General features: G+C 39.7%; 1 protein-coding gene across 2 annotated transcripts in view; it reads right to left on the reverse strand.

Moving 5' to 3' along the window:
* Window positions 1–24,983, reverse strand: part of FBN2 (fibrillin 2) — a 283,862-nt gene extending 258,879 nt beyond the window's left edge. Inside the window, exons 1-5 of one of the 2 annotated variants that reach the window (XM_024246978.3) lie at window positions 23,065–24,983; window positions 22,118–22,200; window positions 16,260–16,358; window positions 13,527–13,622; window positions 4,925–5,020 (exon numbers count right to left, since the gene is read on the reverse strand). In XM_024246978.3, coding sequence (XP_024102746.2) covers window positions 4,925–5,020; window positions 13,527–13,622; window positions 16,260–16,358; window positions 22,118–22,200; window positions 23,065–23,318 — 628 coding nt within the window. In that variant the 5' untranslated portion in view covers window positions 23,319–24,983. The remainder of the gene's footprint in view (window positions 1–4,924; window positions 5,021–13,526; window positions 13,623–16,259; window positions 16,359–22,117; window positions 22,201–23,064) is intronic. The other variant, XM_054555893.2, reaches the window with a different exon arrangement.
* Between the last annotated feature and the right edge of the window lie 620 nt (window positions 24,984–25,603).

Genomic DNA, 25,603 nt, shown 5'->3' on the forward strand with positions numbered 1-25,603 from the left:
TATATATTGGTTTTTCTTATAACTCAAGTTCCAAGTACTTAGCCTAATACTTTAAGAGTACTCAACAAATATAGGATGAATAAATATTAAATATTTATTTTAAAAATTAGTTTAGTTACACTCTTGTACATTCTAATTTGTGGTTAAAAAGGTAAATTGAAGTAAACACCCCAAAGCACGTATATCTTACTCTTATATCTTGCTTGTCCTTTTGTGTTATTACAACGTGCAGTGCAACTATAACAATCTATAACATATTTAATAACACAAAAGGAGAGGCAAGATACAAGGACATTTCACGTTACGAAAGAGTAAATTCTACTAAGAATGGAAAGATTCAACTTTTTGTAAACACTGCATGCATGTGCAGTAGAAAAATGACTCAAGTTATAGTCTCCAAGACATTAACGGTAATTAATCCTAAGTGTAGGAATTATGAATAATTGGATTCTCGTCTTTCATCTTGTTTTATTTCTAAATTACTTTATAGTAAACATGCATTACATTTTAAAACAGAAAATTACAATGGAACTTATTTTCTTAAAAACATTGTTTATACATTTCTTGAAAGTATCAAATTCACTGCGTATAGAATTCTATGTAATACCAGCTTGTTCTCGTCACCATATTCCCTATATTCCTGGTCATACTACTAATTTGCTATGTTACTTGAATGTTCATAAGCTGTACAATCACCCTGAATACTTTATAATACATTCCAAGCCCATTGGATTAACAAGTATATCAGTTATTTCTAAACGAACTTGAGTCTGGGTCTACATTACTCTCAGAATTCAGGAAAACCCAAATTTGTCCATCTTTACACCTACTCTTGGAGGATTTGGGTAAGGTCTAAGTAGATTTAATGGCTATTACAGTTACTTTACTTCCTGAAGTGTGGGTGAATAAATAAAAATGTATACAATAATTGAAGTTTATAATTAGACGCCAGGTTGCCAGCATGCACACCTGAGTGGCAGGTTGTGGTTGACTCCTTTTAGAGAAGTTGTCATCATCATCTTCCCACTGAATTAGACTATATGAGATCTTACACATCTGCTAAATGTCCTGGTTGGACAGCAGCAGAATAATGCAGAGTTCTAGCAAGCAGGACTCTGATGATGAGCAGGACTGTTTCATGATGGGGTGAGTGAGTGAGAGCCGCTGACTAGAGATATCCAGGCAGAGTTGGAGTGACTCCTTCTCAGCACGCTTTTAGACCTGGGTTCACGCATTAGGTTCTATAACTGGATGATTTCGTAAAAGGTAACCTAAATGGAAATCAATTTTCATTTTACATAAAGGCTTGAAAGTTTAGATTTTTTGAACTCTAACATTTGCAACTTGATCTCACCTTTTAATTCCACTGAAGATGCAGATTAACAAAAGTTATTTTTCTTTAAAATGTCAATAATTAAAAAATAATTTTCTAGTCCTTTTTTCCTTTAAGTTGTACTAAAAAAATGTACATTTTAAAGGAAATGTTACTAAGCACCAGATTATTTGAAATTTTATACAATTTGCATACTATTTTAAGGAAGTCATGTTTACATGATAAAAACCATTTGTGGTAGTAATTTATGTATAACTTAAAAGGGTCTAGGATATATTTCTAACAAATGGGCCTTATATAAACTTCAAAGAAAATTCCATTACAAAAGATTTCAATAATCCTTTAAGTCAAAAAAGTTGAAAGAAGGACTCTAGACAGGCCACATTTGTGATCAAGTAATCATCTATTTGGTTCAGAAATTCCTTAGGTAAATCTATGTCTTGTCTACCCACCCTCTCCAAGTTTCTACTGATAAAACATAAGGTACATTTTAAGTGTTAGGGAAAAAACCCATCAGGTCTCAACATCGAATGCTGACTCCATTTCTGTTTAATCTCAAGTGTATATTAAGTGAGATATTTATTTTTTTTTCAAATTACATTTGTTTGGAAAGAGATACATAAAGAATTGAGTACCTTCATATGCCATGGCCACAAATGAGCTGTCTGCATTTTACAATTAGCCTGTAACCACAAGAACTCTCTTTTTTTTTTGATGCTAAGTATAAAAGGTCATTGTACATATCAGCAAGTGTGAAAAGAGAACTCCAAAGAAGTTCAGATTACCCAGCACTCAGACTCAAGTTAAATACCATAATCATGCCAGCCATTGGTTACTACTCAGTCTCTGGGTCTGGAAACCAGTCTGCCTAAAGCCCAGACAGCTAGAAAAGCAGCCATGTTATATCGTATGACTGATCCCAGAAGGCCAGTTTAAAGGGAAATTATGTGTTCTACATTAGGAAGAACAAATATCTCTGATTTTACAAAGGTCTTTTTATTAAGATAACAAAGAACATATATTTTGAAATTCAGTAATTTAAAAATATATATATAAACTTTAAACGCTAACAGGGCACATGAGCTTACTCACCAACCTCAATATAAGTGAGTTACTCTTTTTGCTTCTACACAGACACAATGTTTCTTGAAAAAATTATGAACTTCATTTTTAGTAGAATGGGTTATTATACATGTATAAATTCAATTTAAAACATCTCTTTAAAATATTAAAGTTCATGGTTGCTATCTAAGAGTGGAACTTGCTAACTCCTTCTTTGAAAGAAATGAAGCTTTAGAACTTCCATCTGAAGAGTAGTAAGTAATAAGACTTTTAAGAAACAAACCAACATTTAAAAAATATCCCTAAGGGTAATCCATTAACTAATCAATCTTATAATTTTTTTCAGAAAACATGCTACTGTACATGTAAAATATATGTAAGTCTTTATTGAATTTTCAGAAATTTAGTAATGACTAACAAATCTAATGAATGAATAACTGTTGAAGAATAATGACGTAATTCCTGGAAGCCTCTGAGTTGAAACTACTCACCCAATTTCTTTGCCAATTACAAATTGACTTTGAAATCTGCTTCAGGATGAAACAGCTACAAAGTTTACATGACTCCCAGAAAAATGAAGATCATCTCTACCAATTATGATTATGTTTGAAATTTTAAATTTATTCTACATTCTACGATGTTCAAATAAACTTAGCGTTATCTAAGAAATGTGTGTTATTCCATTCTGAGTAATTTATCTTTTTATGTTAACATTTCATAATTAATTTTTCTTTCCCAAATAAAAGCATCTGGTAAAGACATTTAAATTCATCCTAAGTGTAACATTAAACTCTATCATTTGTGGAATGTACTTCAGTCCCAAGAAATCTCAATTACATTAAAAATAATAAAAATATCTTGATGTATATATACATCCAAATGTATGTGAAAAAATATTTTACTTTTCAAACTTCACCATATAATTGTAATTTCTCAGTTTCTTCTCAAGGTAAAACTTGAAAAGCAAGATGAAGTTTTGTCAGGGTAATGAGTATAATTTTTAAAATATAAGGCTTTTTCACAACTCAAAGCCTCTATACGTATACAAACCTTGACCCGTACTTATCTGTAATATTTCATTGACATAATTTCATATATTCTAGTTTCACAACAAAGAAAGTGCTGTACAATATGATGCCACAACAAGCTCTGGAAAAATGCACTGAGGATATAAATAACAATGAATGATTATGTAATATTAATTTTAGCTCAAGTTTGTTTTTACTGTTATGGCTCGGTGCTAGTTATTTATCACATTTTATAAAGTTTAACTTCTTGATATGTCATGAAACTGTTTACCATCAGGACATTATTTTAGGTAGCTTACACACAGCACACACACTCTTTTGCTCCTTTGTACTTGTGACCTGGGAGACCAGGAGTCAGGCTTCCGCTGGCCTAGAGGGAGCCAGCAAACTTGAGCCACTCCCCTCTCCCCACTGCACTGCCCTGCACCACAACTCAGCTCAACCTAAAAGATCACACTCTCTAGAATCCTTGAAACATAAATATTCCCATGATCCATAATGAGGGATCAATGCCAGAGATTTTCAGCAGTCTATAGGTCATGAGTTTAACTGCTATTCAAACCACAGTAAATTGGTTTCACATTGGCTTGACTAACCATTTATATGAATAAGTTGGACAATGCGGGATGCCTACCCAGCATCCATCCCTCCACCCCTTTTCTCTTACCCAAAGGAAGCTCTACTGGCTTCAGATACCCAATCATCCCTTCCATGTGACTCTGGGGAAGCTTAAATCATCTCCTGCTGCAACGACAGGTCCTAGCAAGTTTACATCAAACATATTACCACCGCCACCCCCCACTTTGCCATGAACTATTTTAAAAACTCAAGCTTAAGCCAGGCAGCATACAAAGTGTCCCTGGAGGCTACTGCTGGCCCACAGTTGGAGGAGATATTTTCTGTCTCAAGAGGTGAAGAGGAAACATGCTTCCTTAGTGACTGCTGACAGCCATTTTATAAGCACAAAGAAGTTCAGGCTAGGACAAAAAGTGAAACATAAAGGAGGGCAGGGTCAAGAGAAACAGAGTAACAGGGTAAAAGCCTTGATCACATCCTACCTGAGACCCACTAGCTCGGGACTTTTTGTTGTGAAATGCTATACATTTCCTTATTGCTTAGGACAATTTATGTCAGATTTTGTGGGGTTTGCAGCCAAAGATAGCTTGACACTATTTCATTTTTAACAGAAGCAGTACTTTCAACAATGCCTCCTAATTTGAATTAAGCACATTATTAGAATTTGCCATCAGTCTCTCACTCAAAATTACCCTAGAGCCATAGCCCCAGAGTTGGCCGCCCAAACTGAGTTCACTGGTGGAAAAAGTTGAGACACTTCTGCCACTATTAGTTATGTCTCAAAATCTTACCATTCAACTTAGAGACATAATCAGAGTAAAAATATAATTTCATTTGCAGAATCTTCATTGAATAGCAAAAAATTATACATTTTTACAATAAAATAGACTTCTTCCGAAAGTGAGGTTCTCATTTCTCTTCTTACCTCTTTCACACTGTGGACCAGTGAATCCATAAACACAAGCACAGCGGTTGGGTCCAATGCAACGTCCACCATTCTGACATCCATTTTCACAGACAGCTGCATACAAAAACAGCAAGAAGCTCATTATATAGCCAGTCTCCAAGCACAATATAGTAGTGCAGTGAAGCTGCCAATAAAGGATCTTATGTTAAATTACAGTAAATTATGTTAATTAAACTGCAACTTGTGTAAATTACACAGGTTAAAGTTCACATCTCAAATTTAAGTAAATATATTTAAGTATATTCAGACAAAAACTTACCCACTTCATGTAAATCACACTGTTAAGCAAGCGTTTGGTAAAACGTTTTTTTTTTTTTTTTAATCAGAATCATATTCACTGGCTCTCATGCTCCTTTAGAATGTAACTACTCAACCCTCAATTTCTGTTCTACTAACCCTACAATCTATATTTTCACTGGTAAGGAATGAATAAAATACAGGAAATGAAGGAAAAAAGAGGCCGATCCAGGTAGCACAGGGAAGGGTAGGAGGACAAAATGTAATAAGAAAAAATGAAAATGATATGGCAATAAAGGGAAAAAGCAAAAATCAGAGAAGAAAAGGAAGCCAAGGGGGGAAAAAAGGTAAAGCTGGAAGGGCAAAACAAAGAAAAGGGGGAAAAATACCATCAACATTAGCTATAAAATGCCAGAAGAAGTAACCAATGTGTAGAGACTATTTGCAGGTCACAGAAGAAAAAAAAAGGAAAAAAAGCTGTGTAAGTATAATATGTTCTTTCATATAAAATTAACTCACAATCCAAATGTTTTCAAAGTCACGCTGACAAACACACAGCACACACTCTCTTTTGCTCCTTTAGCCTTGTGACCTGGGAGACCAGGAGTTACGGTTCCATGAGCCCAGAGGCAGCCAGTAAACTTGAACCACTCCCCTCTCCCCACTGCACTGCCGTGCACTGCAACTCGGTTCAGCCTAAAAGATCACACTCTCTAGAATCCTTGGAAAGTAAGTATTCCCATGATCCATAATGAAGACAGCTGAATTCAAAAATCATGTCTTCTCCAGGAGAAAATACTGATACTGAAAGTGTGTCTCCCTGTTGAAACATTTGTCCTCACAAATGAATTAGAGGATTATATTCTATGACCTGTGTCCATAAATGGAGTTGAAGGACACTAATTATTCAGATTAAAGGGAAGTGGGGGGCAAAACACTTCAAGTGAGGTACATATCAAAAAATGGGAAACTCAATAAGTATACTGATATCTAGTAGAACAGTAATGCTGCTATTTCCTTATCAGGTATGTTGAACCGGATAGACTGACTATCATCTCCAGAATGCACGGAGTGATTTCTGTTCTGCTGATGATGCTCAGAAGACTAAAACGCACTTGGAAATAAAAGATGATCTTGACCTTAAAGCGTCACTGTGCCAATGGTCTCAGAGGCATTTGTTGATAGTTACACTTCAATTAAAGGCATGATTCTGTGTGTCTCTGCACAAGTACAGCTCCCTAGGAACCATGCCTTTCTGCTTCTTCACCTGTCTCCAGCTGAGTCCTACATAGCACTTCCCACTCATCATTGCCTTGAAATATGGGCAGACTTGAAATATAAGTAAATATGAAGCAGAAAGGAAAAGGAAAAAAGGCCACGGGGAGCATGAAAAAAATAAAGATGGATGGGAAGGTGGGAAAAAACAAAACCTATCAGAGCATTCTGTGCAGTAATTCCATAGAAACAACTGCCAGGATTTGAAGACTTCTACGTGTATGTGTATGTTCATTGCAGCACTATTCACAATAGCAAAGACATGGAATCAACCCAAATGCCCATCAATGATAGACTGCATAAAGAAAATGTGGCACAAACACACCATGGAATACTATCCAGCCATAAAAAGGAACAACATAATGTCCTTTGCAGCGACATGGATGGAGGTGGAAGCCATTATCCTCAGCAAACTAACACAGGAACAGAAAGCGAAACACCACATGTTCTCACTTATAAGTGGAAACTGAATGATGAGAACACATGAACACTGGGAGAGGAACAACACACTGGGGCCTGTCTGGGGAGGGCAGGGGGAGGGAGAGCTTCAGGATAAATAGCTAATGCATGCGGGGCTTAATACCTAGGTGATGGGTTGATAGGTGCAACAAACCACCATGGCACATGTTTACTTATGTAACAAACCTGCATGCCCTGTGCATGTATCCCAGAAATTAAAATACAATTAAATTTTTAAAAAAGAAAGATTTAAAAAATCAATTATTAAAAAGATACACTGCAAAATACTAAGTCCAAAGTAAATGTGATCAATTAAAATGTGTGGAATTTTCTTTAAATGCTATTGAGCTGTAGGAAATTTAAATTACAGTCACTTTCCCACATGTGTTCTCTTATTACAATGCCAGCCTTTGGGGAAAAGCTGTTCACACTGACTGTAACACTCAGAACACAACCTCCGGTAAATGGAGGAAGGGCTTCTCCCACAGTTTTCCAAAACAGAGTTTCCAGTTCGCAGGTAGAACAAGGCTGGATGAACCTTGAGTTTCTCCTAGAAAGAGCTGGCTGGCCCATTACAAATTAAACCTAATCTAATCTGTCTAGGTTAGACTATCAATGCCTCCCTTTTCACTAAAGATTTTTGGAGGTTTGCAAATTATAGTTATTGTTTATAAAAAATATTTATCTTAACTTGTAATATGAGTTTCTTGTTATTTTTAATGAATCAATAAATATTTTAAATTTCTCAATTTTAATTTCTAATACTATAAATATTGATGGAACTCATATAAACAAAAGACATTTGAGGACCTCAATAATTTTTAAAAATGTAAAGGGATCCTATGAACAAAAAGATCAAGGGCCACTGATAGAACCATTTGCTTGTATTTCTGTCTCTCATGTGAGAGTGGGTTCTCCCAGGACAAGGGCCAGATCTGTTTGCCTTTGAATCCCTGTCACCTACTGTGGTATCTGATAGACTGCACGAACTCAACAAACTCGCGCACGTCAAAATTTCACGGCATTTTTTCAAGTACTTCGCAAGGCAGAATGGAGCAGTGAACAAATAATGAGCTCTGCTGTCCCCAGCACTCACTCACCACACCATCTCTCTGATTCTTAGCTTCCTGGCCTGCGAAAAGAGACTTAATTGTTCCTCCCCACAGACGTTTGAGGACTAAATAAAATAGCATATAAGACAAAGTGCACAGTGGCTGCACGCTGAAGGTATTCTACATTCTTAATTGCCTTCCTCTTTTAACTATAGAACATTTGTACAAAAATGTTCTGTAAGACAAGACGTCTGCAGCAGCCGAAGTTTACATTAAATAGCAATAGCAAAAGAAGAGAAGCAGGAAATACAGATAAAAGTAGAAGCAAAATCCAAAAATGGTGAATTTCCTTTTTTCAAATGAATTATGATGAAAGGTATTTTACAAAATAACTTTTTTTAACAAAAAAGAATGGAAACAGCAACTTACATTTCAACTGGAGTCAGAAAAAAATTGGAAAATGCCTAAATTTCCACCACAGAAGGAACGCTGACCACTCAGGAAGAAAACTATGCTTACACCTAGCATGACGGTGGCATGAAAGGCAAGAGAGCAAAAGATGTACTACAGATAGAAATATGAGCTGGTTTCTTAGCTGCCCACCAAAATCCTAGAAGGGGAAAACACACTGTTTTCCCTGTGTGGGTTGGTTGCATACTGTAGAAGCTCAGATATTTAGAGAACATTTTTTTTCAACAGATATTTACTGAGCACTTACTTTGTGCTAGGTAACAGGTCAGGTATATATTTTTATTAGACAGACTCCCTTACAACTCAGCAGAGGTGCAGACACTCAGGCATAAGTCAAGTTTGAAATCATGATTGTAATTTCTACACAAATGTGTTAAAAAAAATAGCATTCTAAACCAAGTTAAAATGTTAACAAGAGGAAAGAAACAAAAGCCTACTGTCTGACATAGGAAGGTATACATCTTTGCTATTGGTGCTGCCTTCTTCCTTTGTTTTCTAGGATACCACAGTCTCTCAGTTTTCATTCCATCCTCATGTCCATTCTTTCTCACTCTTCTTTGCTGGCTTCTTTTCCTCTTCCCCATCTCACAATGTTGGACTGAACTGGGTCTCTGTTTTCAACTCTCTTCTTTAGCTACAACAACTTCCTAATGATCTTTATCTAGGCCTATGATTAAAATATTATGTATATAATAATTCAGTCTATACGCTCCCAAATTTATATCTCTATGTCCAACCTCTCTCCTAAGATCAGAGTTCATAGATCTTTGCACTTGTAAGTCTGACAGATTTCTCAATCTAATGAATCCAAAACAAAACTTTTCCTCAGCCCCACCACTCCTTACCCAACCCACTCCCTATACAATATTTCCCATATCTGGAAATGACATCGCTATTAATCCAGGAGCTCCACCAAAACCCTCTCCTTGTCACTTTTGATCTTTACTTTTTCTTTTTTTAATCCACCACGCCTGGTCCATCAGAGTATACCTCCAAAATACAAGCTCAATCCAACCACTTACCACATCTTCAATGACTACAGCTGCAGCATCGTTCACTAGCACCACTGTGGTAGCCTCCTACACGGCCCTTTCCTTTTCTCTGTTATAATCCAGGCTCAACACAGCAGACAGGTGATTTTTTTTTTAATGTTAACCAGATCACAGAACACCATTGCTCAAAATGCTCCAGTGGCTTCTCATAATATTTAGGCTATAGTCCAAATTTTGTTCCTTGGCCTACAAGGCCCTACACCTCCCTCTCCAAACTCAATTCTTACCATTTTCCCTTTCCCCACTTTACTCCAGGGACATGGATCTTACTGTTTCCAAAATACATGCAGTCTGTTCCCACTACAGGTCCTTTAAATTTACTTTTCACTTGTCCAGAACAATTTTTCCATAGATTTAAAGGCACAGACTCGGATCTGTGTTTCAATGTCACCTTCTCAGAGACCCCTGATGTAAAATAGCAGACAACTGCTAATCCCGACCCAGACTCTCTCCCCCTTACCCTGCTTTATTCTTCTCCTAAAACTTCTCACTACCTAAATGTGTATTAGGTATTTACCTTTTTAGTATTAACTGTCATTTCTACCAGAATATGTGGCCAGGGTATCATCTTACCTATTCACAGTAGTTACTCAATCAACATTGCTGAATGAAATGGATGAAATAGAAGAATGCTTTCTAAGAAGTGCTGTCTGTTTCCAGGAAAGCAGCTAAGCAGTCTAAATGTTTTATAAATGTTCATTTTAGCAAGCATCCTATTTCCAAGACTCTTCTGGATTCATAAATTGAAAAATGTTCCATCTGCTTCTTTGCTCTCAGTATTGTAACACTCTTTCTATATAAGACGACTTGGAAAACATCTTCCTTACACCATTCCTTGAGCTGGTAATCTATTAGTTATCATACCTTTACCTTCTTACTTGCTGACAAATAAATTGTGTTTGCTACATATTTTGCTTCCCCTATATGTTCTATTACCCCTGAGGTAAACATTAGACAAGGAAGATGTCATCCCATGAGAAACCTAGAAAACAAATGTTCAGTATATGCTCATTTTCTGACCCAGTGACGTTGCCTTTCCTCTGACTGGAAAATGTGGTAACATCAATATGGTTTGACACAGGGGCGGAAGAACATCAAAGTATTTTAGAAGCGGACAGTCCTTTCCATCCCCTGCCTTCCCATTCCTGTGTGAAGAACAAGAGACACACCCACTAGAGCGTGTTCTGTATAACCCTCATACATACATACACACGTATGCCCAAGGCACGAAGAACTGCTTAATTCAGACTGAAGACAGCTAATTTCAGGACAGATTTGAGCAAATACTCTGAAAGATCAGTTGAGGCAAGGCAAGGTGCTTTCTTCTGTGATTCTAATTTTCATTTTTCCCTCTACAGAGCAAAAGGATGTGTTTCAACAAGGATAGATGTGTCTCTTCATTGGTTATGGAACTTTGCAAAACAGAGTTGGCAATCAGATCTCCTAACACTTTTCTAAGGCCTAAAAATATATATCAATCTATCTTTTTATGAATACTGTGTTCGTGATAGACTTCTGTCCTTCTTTTCTGGTTATAAACAGAAGTCTGTTGTAGAAAATGTGGGAAATACCTGAATGTACAAAGAAAATATAGAAAAAGTATCATCCATGGAACGAGAAACTCTGCTGCATTTATCTGTTCCACTGTTGTCCAGTTATTTCTTAGCCTCCCCTGGCCAACCCTAGCCTAGAGAATTTAATACATTGGCCCCTCCTATTCTTGTTAGAAAACTGGCCTCAACATACTGTATTCTCTTAAATACCTTCACCCTCCATTTCTCAAACTTCAGTCAATCTCCTCTTGTCATACCTGAGAACCACCCACACCCACACAAGGAATCTGCAAACTATGGCCCAAAGGCCAGATCTGGGCCACTGCTTATTTTTGTACTTCCCATGAGCTAAGAGGAATTTTGACACTTTTAAGTAGTTGAAAAATCAAAGAAATAATACTCAGTCACAAGTGAAAACTGTATGAAATTCAAATTCCAGTGTCTATAAAGTATACAATTTTGCTGAAACACATCCTAGCTCTTTCATTTACATATTATCTAAGGTCACTTTTGCACTACAATGGCAGAGTTGAGTATTTGCAATGGGGAAAGCAAGGTCTAAAATATATACTCTCTGGCCTCAACAAAAAAAGTTGACTTACCCCTGACCTTAACAGAACATTTTTCTTTAAATGGATACTCCTATTTTACATAAAATTATTCTAAAGAAAACTTTATAGCACGTATAAATAGAAAGCTATAATCACCATAATCACCTTAACTACAAGACAAACTTGGAAATTACTGTAACGACCACAATAAGTACTTCACATTCATTAGCATGATTATTATTATTTTGAAAAAAAAAAGAAAATAACAAGGGTTGGCAAGTATACAGAGTGGAGCCCTTGTGCACTGCTAGTAGGAATGGAAGACAGTACAGCTTCCGTGGAAAACAGTATGGCAGCATTTCAAAAAATTAATAATACAATTATCATGTAATCCAACAATTCCACTTCTGGGTATACACCCAAAAGAACTGAGAGCAAGGGCCCAAACAGCTATTTCAGCATTATTCACAAGAGCCAAAAGGTGAAAGCAACTCAAATGTCCATCAACAGATGACTGGATAAACAAAATGTGGTATATTCATATAATGAAATATTATTTTGCCTTTAAAATGAAGAAAATTCTGACACATGCTAAAACACGGATGAACCTTGAGGGCACTATGCTAAGTATAACAAACCAGTCACCCAAGGACAAATACTTCATGCTTACACTTCTATGAAATACCTAAAGTAGTCAAATTCATAGAGACAGAAGTAAATGATGGTTGCCAGGGGCAGCGGAGAGGAAAATGGGGGTTATTGTTCAATGGGTACAGAGTTTCAGTTTTCCAAGATGAAAAGAATTCTGGAGATGGATGGTGATGATGGTTACACAACAGTGTGAATAGACTTAATGTCACTGAACTATACACTTAAAAGTGGCTAAAATGGTAAATTTTGTTATGTATATTTTACCACAATTTAAAAAAAATTTTTCATTGCAACAAAAATAAAATAATGTTAACTGAAAACAAGCTAGATATTCTTTTACACCTAAGACTTGGTTTTTCTACGTTTAAAAAAGAGACCAGCAATCCTTAAGGAAGCCTTGAAGATTAGCATGGAACCTATAGTCTACATCAGGTAAAAATGCAAATAAAGTAAAAAGGGACTTACTATTTGTGATTCAATTTCATAAATCACACTTCTTTAATGTCATATAAGGTGACATTACTTCAAAATATGTGAATTCCCAAAAATGTCCCAAAATTTAGAGAATATTACCCAAATGTTCCCCAGTGATGTGTCACAATCCAGAAACTACAACCCTTACACTCTTGCTAAAACGTTATTTCTTGATTCATACAGGGCATTCTCCAGTGAAGGTACCAGCTTTGCTGGGTTACAGTTCCCTGTTTCACAATAACATCTGATTTTCAGAAATCATTTCATCACCCTGTATCTTAGTATTAAATATATTTGAGCAAAGGATAATTTATCAGATTGGCTCTCCGGGGGTTAATTCTGAGAAGTTCTAAAAAATCATAGATATAAAGAGGAAACTAGGGAGGGAAGGAAGAAGCAAAAAAGAAAGAAAGAGATAGATCACAGAAAACTTGCTCTTTTTTTTTTTCAGGAAAGTATACATGTTTCATGGAGCCAAATAAAGGAAAACAAATAAATCACAGAAAATCTGTGAGATGTGTCACATTTGCTAAAGCACTAGTTACCAGTTGTTGACTAGTTACTATTCCAGAACATCACTGCTCTAAAGCACAAAATTCTAAAAGAATTAGAAAAATTCTTACAGGATAAAAATTAGAAATACAGTTTTAAGGTATGGTTTACTACATAAAATTGTTTTTTCAAAAGATCACAGGATTTATGAGACCTTAAATTATAACTTAATATGAAATATCCACCAAATCAAATGATTTCTAATAAATGAAGTTGATTCCAATGTCCCTTACGTTGTCCACAATAAGTTCCAATATATCCTTTCTGGCACTGGCAGTGGTCATCTGCACAGGTCCCACCATTCATGCATCTCACACTGCACTGCTGAACTGCAAAGAGCAATAACAAAAAGTATAAAAACATCAGTCACCAAAATTATAGTATATGTGAGAGGTTGTAAAATTATAAACTCAATTATCCAATTCAATGACAATTATATCTTACAGAAGGAAATACTATGACCCAAACATATTTTTATTCATCATTTCTTTATAAGTGCACACATGGGCATATCTGTGATAACATGTTATTCAGGATGCATTGAAAACACTTTCAATGTTAAAAAAAAATAAACAGAAGGTGACTAGCAGTATAGTTTCTGGCAAGCAGGAGGCACTTTTGTCTCCATTCAGAATGCAGGAAGTGAGTGCCCACCATTCCAGCTCACTGCAGTACTGTCATAATGGACTTGAAGGCTATCCTCACAGAGCCTGAATTCCAATAGGGAGCTATGGAAAACACAGGTAAACAAATACCACAAAGTAATCATAGACTGTGATAAACTGTTTGAAGTAAACTGTTGTGAAGGAGACTAGTCTGGAGCCAAGAAGGAGCTTAGATACCAGCACTAGACAAGACCACTCTGAGGTGACATTTACACTGAATGAGCAAGATATTAAAAGTACCAAGGAGAAACTTCAGAGAGAGAAGAGCCAGCAGATCAAAAGACCTTAGGATGGTAAATGGTTTATTCTGAAGAACGGAGAGATTCCTGTGGTTAAAAAGAGGCAGACGGAAGAGATCTTGGAGACCCAGGCAGAGACCAGCCAGCTAACACAGGGCCTCCTCGGCCACCGAAGGGTTTTCATTATATCCCAAATACAACAGGGAGTCATTGAAAGGATTTAAATGAGAGAGTGAAGTGATGTAATCTATATTTTAAAAAGATTACTCTAGCTGCTCTGCAGAGAACGGATTTGAAGAGGGTGAGAGTCTGGGAGAAGGATGAGGATAGCTTATACCACATGGTAGCAGTGGAGATGGAAAGGAAAAGATAAATCTGAGATAATTATTTTCCAGTAAAGCCTACAGGACTTGTTTAAAGAGCCGACATAGAGAAAGAGAAGCAGCAGTTACTTAAGCACTGCGTGGATGGCAGAGCCATTTGCCAAGGCAGGAGGAACTGTGGTTCAAGTAGCCTGTGGTCAGCAATAAATTCAGTTTCCTTTTAGACATGCTACTAAGTTTCAATTGCTTGCTATTTCTTGAGTGGAGATGTCAAATGGGAAAGGGAATATACCAGTGTTGAGGTCAGTGGTGGAATCTCCAGTGTAGATAAATATTATGAGTTATCAACAGATTGGTAGTCATTGAAAACATATATGTTAATGAGTTCACCCAGGGAGGACAGAACTCAGGAATACCAAACCTTGAATGAAAGACTGATGAAGACACAGAAAAGAGACTAAAAAGTAATGATCAAGAAAAGGATCACTGAGGGCCACTGGCATTTTAAAAGTCACGGGTGTTTCAAAGAAAAACGAAAAACAGCATTTCAAGAAGATAGTGATTAATAGTGCCAAAAGCTTTAGTAAGGTCAAACAGGATGATGATTGGGAGGGTTAGAAAAGTTCCTGATGAAATGGAAGGATTGCCCAAGGCCAAATGAATGCACAGATTCCCTGTTAAATTATATATCACAAGCAAAGAGTGGACCAGAGAATGTCCCAGCTCCCAGGTAGAGGAATTAAGAAACTGAATCTTAAAATTCCTTCAGGATTGTGTTTTTTGCCAAAGGCAAATATGAGAAAACTAAGAACACGATAATGAACATATGGGCAACAGTATCTTGTAGGTAATCAGGCAAGAGAGAGAGGTTCAGGTTAAGTTGGGGATAAAATGTTCTGGTTAAAGTGGTCAAGAAATCTTGATGAATTTGAATGGTAGGTTTTAAAAAGCTGGGGAAATGGCAGATCCAAAGGAAGTGAAATTAAGAGAGTTTTCATCAGGAGTTTCATCAGAAGACAATGGCATTTGATGTATGAATCCTGAATCTTATTCCTCAGTCAGACATACTCTCTATTACCTTCTTTTAGGGAAAATTTGAAGAAAGATATATTAAAAATATAATGACTTCACACTAGTCTGAGGCAAGACTTAAGAAAGTATTTATTTAATTATTGAGCAATTAAATAAACAATCTTGCTTCTGCCTTGTTATAACGTTATCTTAAATACTAGCCTAAAAGATTAATCTTCGACCTTAAGGACCCAACAATTTCTAATTGGGTCATGACTCACACAGTCATAGTCCACAGTTAGAATTATCTTATGAAGTTGTTGGCAATTAATACATGTGAAGCAAAATAGGTCCATATGTATAAAGTATCTGGTCAGTACTCAATAAACATTATGCTGCCTTTGGAGTTCTCTTCTCCTTCCCCCTTAGATAACCAACAAAACACATGTTAAGCAAAGGCAACAAATACAGCCTAGTGTTTGAGACTATACACTTAGGCATCAGAATACCTGGATTCAAGTCTGTGTTTCCTTGGGCCAGTTAATTAAATTATGTGTGCTTTACTTTGCTACTCTGTAAAACAGGGTATTAACAGTATCTCATAATGTTGATGTAAGGATTAACTAAAGTAATAACAGTTAAAACTCCCTGGCACATAGAAGGACCTTTAGCATTTACTCCAAAGCTTAAGAAAAATGCAGTGAAGAGGCCACAAGTAAGAAACATACTTGATTTTGATCCACAGGTTGGTGATATTTGCCCACTGGAACAAGTACACATATTAGGACGGGAACAAAATCCATCTCCACAACTATTTCTACAAATCGCTGTAGAAAGCACAATAGGAAAATGAATGAATAACTATATAATAAACCATAGTTTACAAAACAAGAAAGCTGTATTTAAAAATAAAAAGCCTGAAAAACTAAGATAAAATATATGATATAAATGTCTAACTTCAGATATGCAATAAAATTACTCATTGCAGACTTGGGAATAAGTCTCATAGGTATCCTTATGATAAAAACAAATGAAGCTGTTTCAAATTGCATAATCCTTTAAGGAATCTCCACACTGTTTTCCATAGTGGCTGTAAAAGTAGAACTACCATTTGATCCAGAAATACCACTACTGGGTATCTACCCAGAGGAAAAGAAGTCATTATTCGAAAAAGATACTTGCACATGCATGTTTATAGCAGCACAATTCACAACTGAAAAATCGTGGAACCAACCCAAATGCCCTTCAATCAACAAGTGGATAAAGAAACTGTTATATATATATGGTGATATATATATATATAATATATATAATATATATAATATATATGATATATATGATATATATAATATATATGATATATATGATATATATATATATATATCACCATATATATAATGGAATACTATGCGGCCATAAAAATGAACGAATTAACAGCATTTGTAGTGACCTGGATGTGACTGGAGACTTATTATTCTAAGTGATGTAATACAGGAATGGAAAAGCAAACATTGTATGTTCTCACTGACATGTGGGAGCTAAGCTATGAGGACACAAAGGCATAAGAATGATACAATGGACTTTGGGGACTTGGAGGAAAGAGTGGGAGGAGGTGAGAGACAAATGACTACAAATATGGTGCAGTGGACACTGCTCAGGCGATGGATGCACCAAAATCTCACAAATCACCACTAAAGGACTTATTCGTGCAACTAAATACTACCTGTACCCCAATAACTTATGGAAAAATAGAAATAAAAATAAAGTCATATGTAAGTAAACGTTACAGAATGAAAACATGGTAGAATAAAATAAAGCACAGGCTTTTTAAGTTTAAAATACATATATATGTGTGCGTGTGTGTGTGGGGGTGTGTGTATATATATATGTGTGTATATATATATACATATTTACTGGCTTTAAAAGGTCTAAAAGAACTTTCACCAAACAGTACAATGGATCTCACTGCATGATGGGCTTATGTATGGATTATTACTTTTATAATAAACATTTAAAGCTTTGCAATAAGGAAAAAAATTTGCATAATCCTAAATCGTTAATTGTCTTATCAATACAGGTTGTCTCTTTCATTAAAGACTGAGAGTTTAAAATGCAGAATTTACCCAGAGAAGACAGCCTTGATTCTAAGTAGTTGGGAGGGTTGCGGGAATAGAGAAAATACAGCCCACTGTGCGAAAGCCTTCACAGGAGACAGACAACATGAAATTGGCTGAAGCAGAGGCTCCAGTCCTAATGACTTGGCCAAGCCTCAAGGGTTCCACACACATTCCTTCCAGGCTGGTATCTGACCTACCCCGTGATCAATCTTTGGTCCCCTCAATAATTCCCTCTCCTTCCTACAGCCTTTCTCCTTCCATATTATCTCCACAACCTAGCCTATTCCTGCTGCTCAGAAAAGCTGCTGTGGCATTTTGATGGTGGGGAGAGTCAAAGCCTCCTGCAGCTGTGACCTCCAATGAACAGAAAGGCATGAGGGGCATCACAGCAAAGAATGTTAGGCTCACTGACACAGTATATACCACAGATACTCCAAACTTGTAGCCAAGGACCTTCGAATGGGAAGTCTCTCCCATATTAGAGACAGTTCATTTAGCAGCTGAAAGATTTATCTCTATAACCATAATTGAGTTCTCTCTTTCAGCACAAGGGCTGTGTACTTTAATGCTCATGCCATGACTGGATATATAAAGACAAGAAGAAAATCTGCAAAAGCTCTGAAACTGGCTGTAGTTAGGGAAAGGTCCCACAACTTTCAAAGAGATTTGGGACCCTCAACAATGAAAAGAGCATTTCCTGCAGAAGTAAACTAACTCACTAATTGTTTTTCTACTCCAAGATGCCTTCTGACATCCATATATTACTACTAGCATTAGTACTTCTTATAAATGAAAATAGTGGGCTGGGTATGGTGGCTCGTGTCTGTAATCCCAGCACCTTGGGAGCCCTAGGCAAATGGATCACTTGAGCTCAAAAGTTGGAGACCAGCCTGGGCAACATAGGCAGACCCCATCGCTACGAAAATTTTTTAAAAAATTAGCCTTGCACATTGGCATGTGCCCATAGTCCCAGCTACTCAGGAGGCTGAGGTCAGAAGACGGCTTCAGCCCGAGAGGTCAAGGCTGCAGTGAGCTGTGATCATACCACTGCATTCCAGTCTGGATGACAGTGAGATCCTGTCTCAAATTAATAAAAAAAAAAGTGAATAGTGTCAAATATTGTGATGTTAAGATAAAAATATTTTAGGCAAGAATATGTTTCCTGCCATGGAGTTGACTCTTACTTCTTAAAATGTACTACAGTTTCTGATCACCAGTAACTCTCCAATGACAAATGTGCATTAAAACATTGTTTTATTTCAAAGTTCCCTCCTCCCCAGAAGGCCAATATTTAGTCTAGGCTTAAGAGAGGAGACCCAAAGTACCTCCACCTGGGTTCCAAACCAAATGAAGGTTTGATGGGCTGGAGACTGAGCATTCTCAGGCAATTACCTGTCATGGATGCAGGTATATATTCTGTATCTGTGAGCCAATGAGAAGCAAGAATGCTGAGGCCCTTTTGCCCCACACCAGCCTCAGACTATGGTACACTTGCTGAATATCTGTCCCTCCCACAATCACTAAAACTATGAGACCTAGAAATACCAGAGGGAGAGGGAGACAGGACCTAGGGACTGAGACTTCAGTTATGCTGTGAGAAGTCACATGGCCAGGTAAAGAATACACAGTACCCAAAGGGTCTGAAGTTGAGTTGTCACTCTGCCATTGATCTGCTATGAGCTCCAGAAAAACCCACAGCCTTTCTGGCTTCAGTTTTTTCATTTGGTAGCATAACATAAAGGAATTATATTGGAATGCTCTGATGTTTCCTCAGGTCTCAAATGTTATTAGTCCAGCCAACCTCATCCCACTCTTATTATATTGATGAAAAATACTGTTCATAGCATAATTTCACAATAAATAAATTAATAAGCAAATTTTTTCATTGCTTCATGTTCTAAGAAGATTTAAAAAAAAGAAGGCGAGAAAGTCAATTCCGTACTTTTGGAAATGAATACTTGGAAGTTTGGAAGTACTTCAGTAATTTTTCTAGGCTACAACTAAGCACAATACCAACAAAACACAGAGACTCAAATCAAAATGTATTAGGTTTCCAGAACTTGGAGAATTACAGTTTCTTTTTAATATCTTCTCCTTATAAAGCCTGTCAAAGTCAAACACTAAAATTCTGTTGACCATTTTTTATTTTTCTTTATTAAAAGAATGCTGAGGTACAAATGTATGAGAAAATTAATATTTGGTTTTGATTTTCTATTTGTATTTTATTTTCTTTTTTGTAAATGGTCTCAGATTCTTTTGCTAAATGGTGTGATACAGATAAATTCAATAAATATAATAATTTACTTAATTCATTATCATCAGGAAGGCCTGGAATTAAAATTCTTGATTTTGAGTTTATAACGGTTTCATTTCACTTATTACCTCTACATATGATCATTTTAAATGTCAGACTAATTGAACTACTGAATTGAATGCAGGCTGTTAGCGTTAAATGAGACTCATGCAATAGAATATAAAGGTATTACATTGTCCCTATTTTGTGCACTGTTTAATAATCTTAGGTACTTAGAATTTTTAGATGTGCTTATAATAAATATTTTTGTAGATACGTCTTGACACAAGTGTTATAAATGTTTCTTATAGATATAAAGATCATTTCAAAGTTTACTCTTATAGATTTCTGATACATGTAAATTCCAATGTATCTCATAACCATCCAAACATTTCAAGTCTCAGAAATGCAGATTACAATAGTCACTGTTACCCTGAGATTTTCAAAGCTGATCTTCTACCAGTGATCAGTGGGCCATACATATATTTCTACTGAAAATATTCTGGAAGGCTCTGCTCTCTGGAATTCCCATTCCACACTGATCCAATAAAATCTGACTTTACAGATTTTCAACACGTACCATGAACCAATCCCTCCTCCTCGGCTGCTCTCCAACTCAATAATGGCAGTCACATTCATTACATTTAGTGAGTCAGACTTTCCGCAGTGCCTAAGTCACTCCCAGCTAGTATGGCAGGTGTGCGATGAGTGACGTTAGCTGTTTCAGGAGTCTAAAAAACCGTTAAGTTTAAAGCAGCCATGGTAATGCCCTACTGGCCTGAAAGAGTAAACGCACCCTCCATTAATGCCTCACATATGACTTCTGTGTTGGAGAGAAGAGAATGCAGAACATTTTCTTTTAAAAAATAAAGCAAAGGCTTATCATAATCAGAGGATTTGTTCAAAATATTGATAAGTCACTTTAAAAAACACAGTTGTTTCCTATTTTTGCCATTGGAGATAGTGGGATTTTAAGGTAGAAAAAATAAGAAGAAATTAGTCTTTATAACACTTGAGATTTCATCCCTTTTTAAAAAACTGCCCAGAAATAACATTAAGCATCTCTCTCAAAACCACGAAACCAATAAATACAGAGTTAGAAATGCCACTACATCTTTATTATCCCTTGGTTAGTGTGGCTTGCCCTTTTTCTCTGTTCACACTTGCATAATTATTTTCTCCCTGGAGAACATGGAGGTCAATCTAAAGTCAAGACTGGCTCTAAATGAATGTGCTGTCTATGATACCTGGCTGTCCTCCCAACAAGACAAATGTGGTTGTGCTACATAAACACACAGGAGAAGGCCAGTCACACTGCAAGTGACAAATTTACAGGCATATGAAATAAGACATCCCAGAGTCCGTGACTGTGAGGCTGATAAGTAATGAGCTCTCCAATTAGAACTTGGAGAACTGGTTGTACACTTTGGAAACAGAATAAAATAATCAAAACTTTTAAGGTCAGAGATACAGAATTTTTCAAGGTCTAAGATTCATACTTTGGAAATCTACTGCACACTATTGAGGTTTAGGGTCTGGAAACCCTAAATTTAAACGTCTTCCAAAAAAGCAAAAAAAAACCAAAAAACAAAAAAACAAAAAAAAACCTCAAGTCCCTTTGTAAGAGTTCTGTCTTTTAAAAGTTTGTTAACTTAGGTCAACACTAAATCCATGAGAATGCTCCTTTCGTATCTAGGTTATGTGGTTGTTGATATAAAACCAGAAATAAGAAAGTGGTTTTATATAAATGCCTAAGAAACCTTGATCTTCATAAGGCCTAAACCTCAAGCAGAGTTAAAAGCCTGATAATTTGCATAATAACATGTGGTCTTATCTGGATTTTTTACGGAAAAAGTGGTTTTGAGTTATCTAGATAATTGCTCTACTCCTCCCCTCTTCCAATTTGTATTAATAGACTTAGAAAGATAAAACTTTCAATTATCTTTGAAATCTTTATCATTATTGCCCTTCAACAGAGTCTAGAAGTGAAGTCTGAACTGATTCAAACCGGTTGAGTCTTCCCCACTATTCAAATGGGGCCGCGTCCCGATTATCAGTGCAATATGATCACTTGATTTCAAACGCAACTGTGCGTCCAAATGGCTGAGTGCAAGAGGTCGGCCGGAGATAGGGCCGAGCGCGCTGCCCCAAGCTGCGATCCCTGCCAAGCACTCACGGACAATGCACTGGTTTCCTCCAGGGAGCGTCTTCCATCCAGGGCAGCAGTAGGAGTGGAATCTGGAGCCGCACACGTTGGGCCTGTGATGGACAAGCGCGGTCACATACAGATAGGGAGAGGAGTGCAGTAACATATAAACGGTCTTCGTAAGCAATGCCCCCAGCGAGTAGATTTCAGGACAACAAACAAATCAAAATTACACTTCAAATTATTGGGGATCGGGAGGCAGACGTGGAAGCAAAAGAGCTAGATGCTGGAATGCAGGAGGGTCAGAAACGTCTAAACACTGCCTTGCATCTGTCGTCCCTTGCCTGCCTTTTTAAGGGGAGAAAAGAGGCATGGAAACATATAATTTGCTGCTATTCTAGCTTCCAGATGCAGAGAACAAAGGGACCATTCCGTTCCAAAGAATCCTTGCCCTCCTTCCCAAATCCATTCCTCCTTGGTCAACTGTTACTTTGGCCCCGACGTGTCAAGGAAAGCGCGTCGCAAGGTGGAGCGCTCGGGTTGACGATGAGAAGGTGAGCTGTGAACCCTGCACACGTCCTCAAACAAAAGGCTCACGAGCGGCGGCCCTGACGTGGGGAGCAAGCAGGCTCCTCTGGCCCCTGCAGCAGGCGGACCCAGGCCCGCCTTCCGCCCGACATTCAGAACCTGTTCCCGCACCGCGGGCTCTGCACACGCTATGCGATCGGCACCCCCGGGCTCCCTAACCACCCGCCGCCCAACCCCCGGAGAGAGGGCTTTCCGCCCGCTGAGCTGCGGGGTTGGGAAGGAAAAGGTGGACGCACTCTTGGGAGTCTTTGGATACCTTGGCGAAAGGGGCTGCAGCTCTAGGCTCCAGCTAAAGGGTCAGGGACGGAGAGGGCCGGAAAGCCGCCAAACTGAGGATTCCCCCCTCCCCCAAGCCGGAGCCTTAGGTGCGGAGCCGCTTGCCCACTTACCCTCGGAGCACGTCCTGCTGTCCTCGCCGGCGGACGCGGCTGGCCACTGCGGCACCCTCCTCGCGATACTCGGGCGCTAGAAATCCGCCTTCAGAGCCTGCTGTAGCGGACCGAACCTGTTGCGGCGGCGGCTGGGGCCGGGGCGGCTTGGGCGGAGGAGGCTGAGGCTGGCCGGCCGTGCCCTGCACCCAGAGCGCCACACAGCCCAGCAACAGGAAGTAGGGCTGGAGACACAGCCTCCGTCTTCTCCCCATCGCCGGCGCCGAAAGCGCGCGGCCCTAGACCCGCGGAGAGGGAGTGATCAAAGACAAAATCTGCGCGCCTCAGAAAATAGTCAGGGTCTAATAAGCCCTTAGTCGGCTCCGGGGACTCCCTCGGGCTCGGGCTCCCTGCTCTAGCTGGAGACCTCTACAGAACGCCGGCCCCCTGGCTGCCCGCGAAGCGAGACGCGGGGCGCCGGGTCTAGCGCAGTGGGCGGCGAGGCGCGGCGGAGGTGCAGCCGGCAGCCCCAAGCGGTACACGTTGCATAACCGGCCTAAAGCCCCGTGCGACTCCAGGACCGCCAGCGGGCGGGGGAGGAAACTACAAAAGCCCTGGCGTAAAATTTCAAAAAATGGGAACCTCAAAAGAAAAAAGGGCCTGCACGCAGAGCTCGGCGGATTCCCGTGCGCTCCGGCACGGATCTTGGAAAGCTGCAAAAGTCACCAGAAAAAAACAGGCAAGCAAACAAAAGTCGCCCCCAGAAGAAGAGGAGGGTTCCCTCTGGGCTCGCTCAGAGTCCCACAGGACAACGAAGCGCGGGTAGCGGCTGCGGAGCCGGGCGGAGGTGCGCGGGGCCAGGGCGTGCGGCCAGCAAGAGAGAGGGCGGGAGGCTGGACGCTGGAGAAGATGCGGCGGTGGAGGGCGCGGCGCGGGGGTTTTAGAGGCCCGGCGGGGCGCGGGGCGGGCCGGCGGGCGGCGGCTGTCAGTGGGGGCGCGGCCGTCCACACGTGGGGCTCAACCCGGACTGAGAGGCCGGCGCAGAGTGGGCGGGGACAGAGTAAGGGAGAGATCAGGGGCTGAGGAACGAGGGGAACGAGGGTTGGGTGAGGGGAAGAGGAAGGAAGGGGGGGAGGGCGAAGAGAGGGGAGAGGACGGAGATTGGGGAGAAGGGGGGCGAGCCCGAGGCGAAGGCCGGGCTGGAAGAGGGACTTGGAAAGAGGGATTGGCGAGCCCGGGTGCGAGAGGAAATGAGCGGGGGATGGGGGCGAAGTTAGGGCAAAGAGAGAAGTGGGAAAGGAGAGGGAGGGCCAAGGTCCGGGCGCCGAGAGGAGGGGCCCGGGGGGCCGGCTGGAGGGGGCGAGGCGCTAGGCGGCTTTGCTTCCCGTCCGTCAATTGGCCGCTAGCTCTGTTTTGACTGCCTGTACAAAGCGAGTAGACGGCGGGGGATGGGGCGATTAGGGACCGGATTTGGGAAAGGAGGCAGCAGCCCCTTCCCCTCCCCCTCCGCCCTCGCCCGGCCGCGGACCAGGGACTAGGGTCCCTAAGCGCGCCAGGCTTGGCGGGATCCGCAGCTGAACTGACCCGCGGCTGAACTTCCCCGCCGGACAGAGGCCGCAAGGTTGAGGATGAAAACGGGTCTTTCTGTAGGGTCCCGGCCCCTGACCCGGTATGGGGGGATTTGCAGTCAGCCAGGAATAGAGAGGCTCACGGGGCTGTTGGTTGCATCCTCAATCCAAGAAGGAGGAGACCTCCCCATTGCCCTCCTACCCCCACCGCCCCACAGGGAGCGGCGTCAGTCTGCGGGACCAAATTAGGGGCTGGGTGTTTCCAGATTGAAATGCGCCCTCCGCCACCAAGAGGGAGCTCACGCGGCCGCGGGGGGCCGAGGCAGCCAGCCGGCGCCGCGGTCGTGGGGAGTCCGTGCAGGGGTGTGCTCTGGTGTGAGACCTGGCAGGACTCTGCCTGGGCTTGCATGCAGGGAGGGGTTAGAGACTCTGAAATGTACTAGCGGGCAGGGTGGTGACAAGACGGGTAAATGAGGCTGGGGCATGCCCTTGCTTCCTGGCTTGGACCCCTTCTGATTGATTAAATCCTAGCAATGGGTGCAACCCTCTGTACTTCTTAGAGTGCCTCTCACCGGCCTGCTCTGGGTTCTTCCTTTGTGGCCCTCCTTTCATGAAATCTCTGTGAAGTCCTGGTCATTTCTAATTCAATGGAATATCACAATTTAAAAATCAAACACTCCTGAAAACAAGGAGAGACCAAGCAGTTTGCGAAACAGTACAAGAGAGCAGGGTCTGGTTTATTCAAGCCTAGAAAACCTTAGTTTAAAGGGGAAAATGTTGTATATGTATAGGAGGGTGTGTGTGTGTGTGTGTGTGTGTGTGTATATATATATATACACACACATATATAACATACATATACACACATGTATATAACATATATATATACACACACATATATAACATATACATATATATTTATGGCCCAAATTGCCCAGATGTGCTATTTGACGGCCAAAATTCTGCAGTAATTGGCACAACTCCCTCCTTTA

Source organism: Pongo abelii, chromosome 4 (genome assembly GCF_028885655.2).
Source record: "Pongo abelii isolate AG06213 chromosome 4, NHGRI_mPonAbe1-v2.0_pri, whole genome shotgun sequence".
NCBI lineage: Eukaryota > Metazoa > Chordata > Mammalia > Primates > Hominidae > Pongo > Pongo abelii.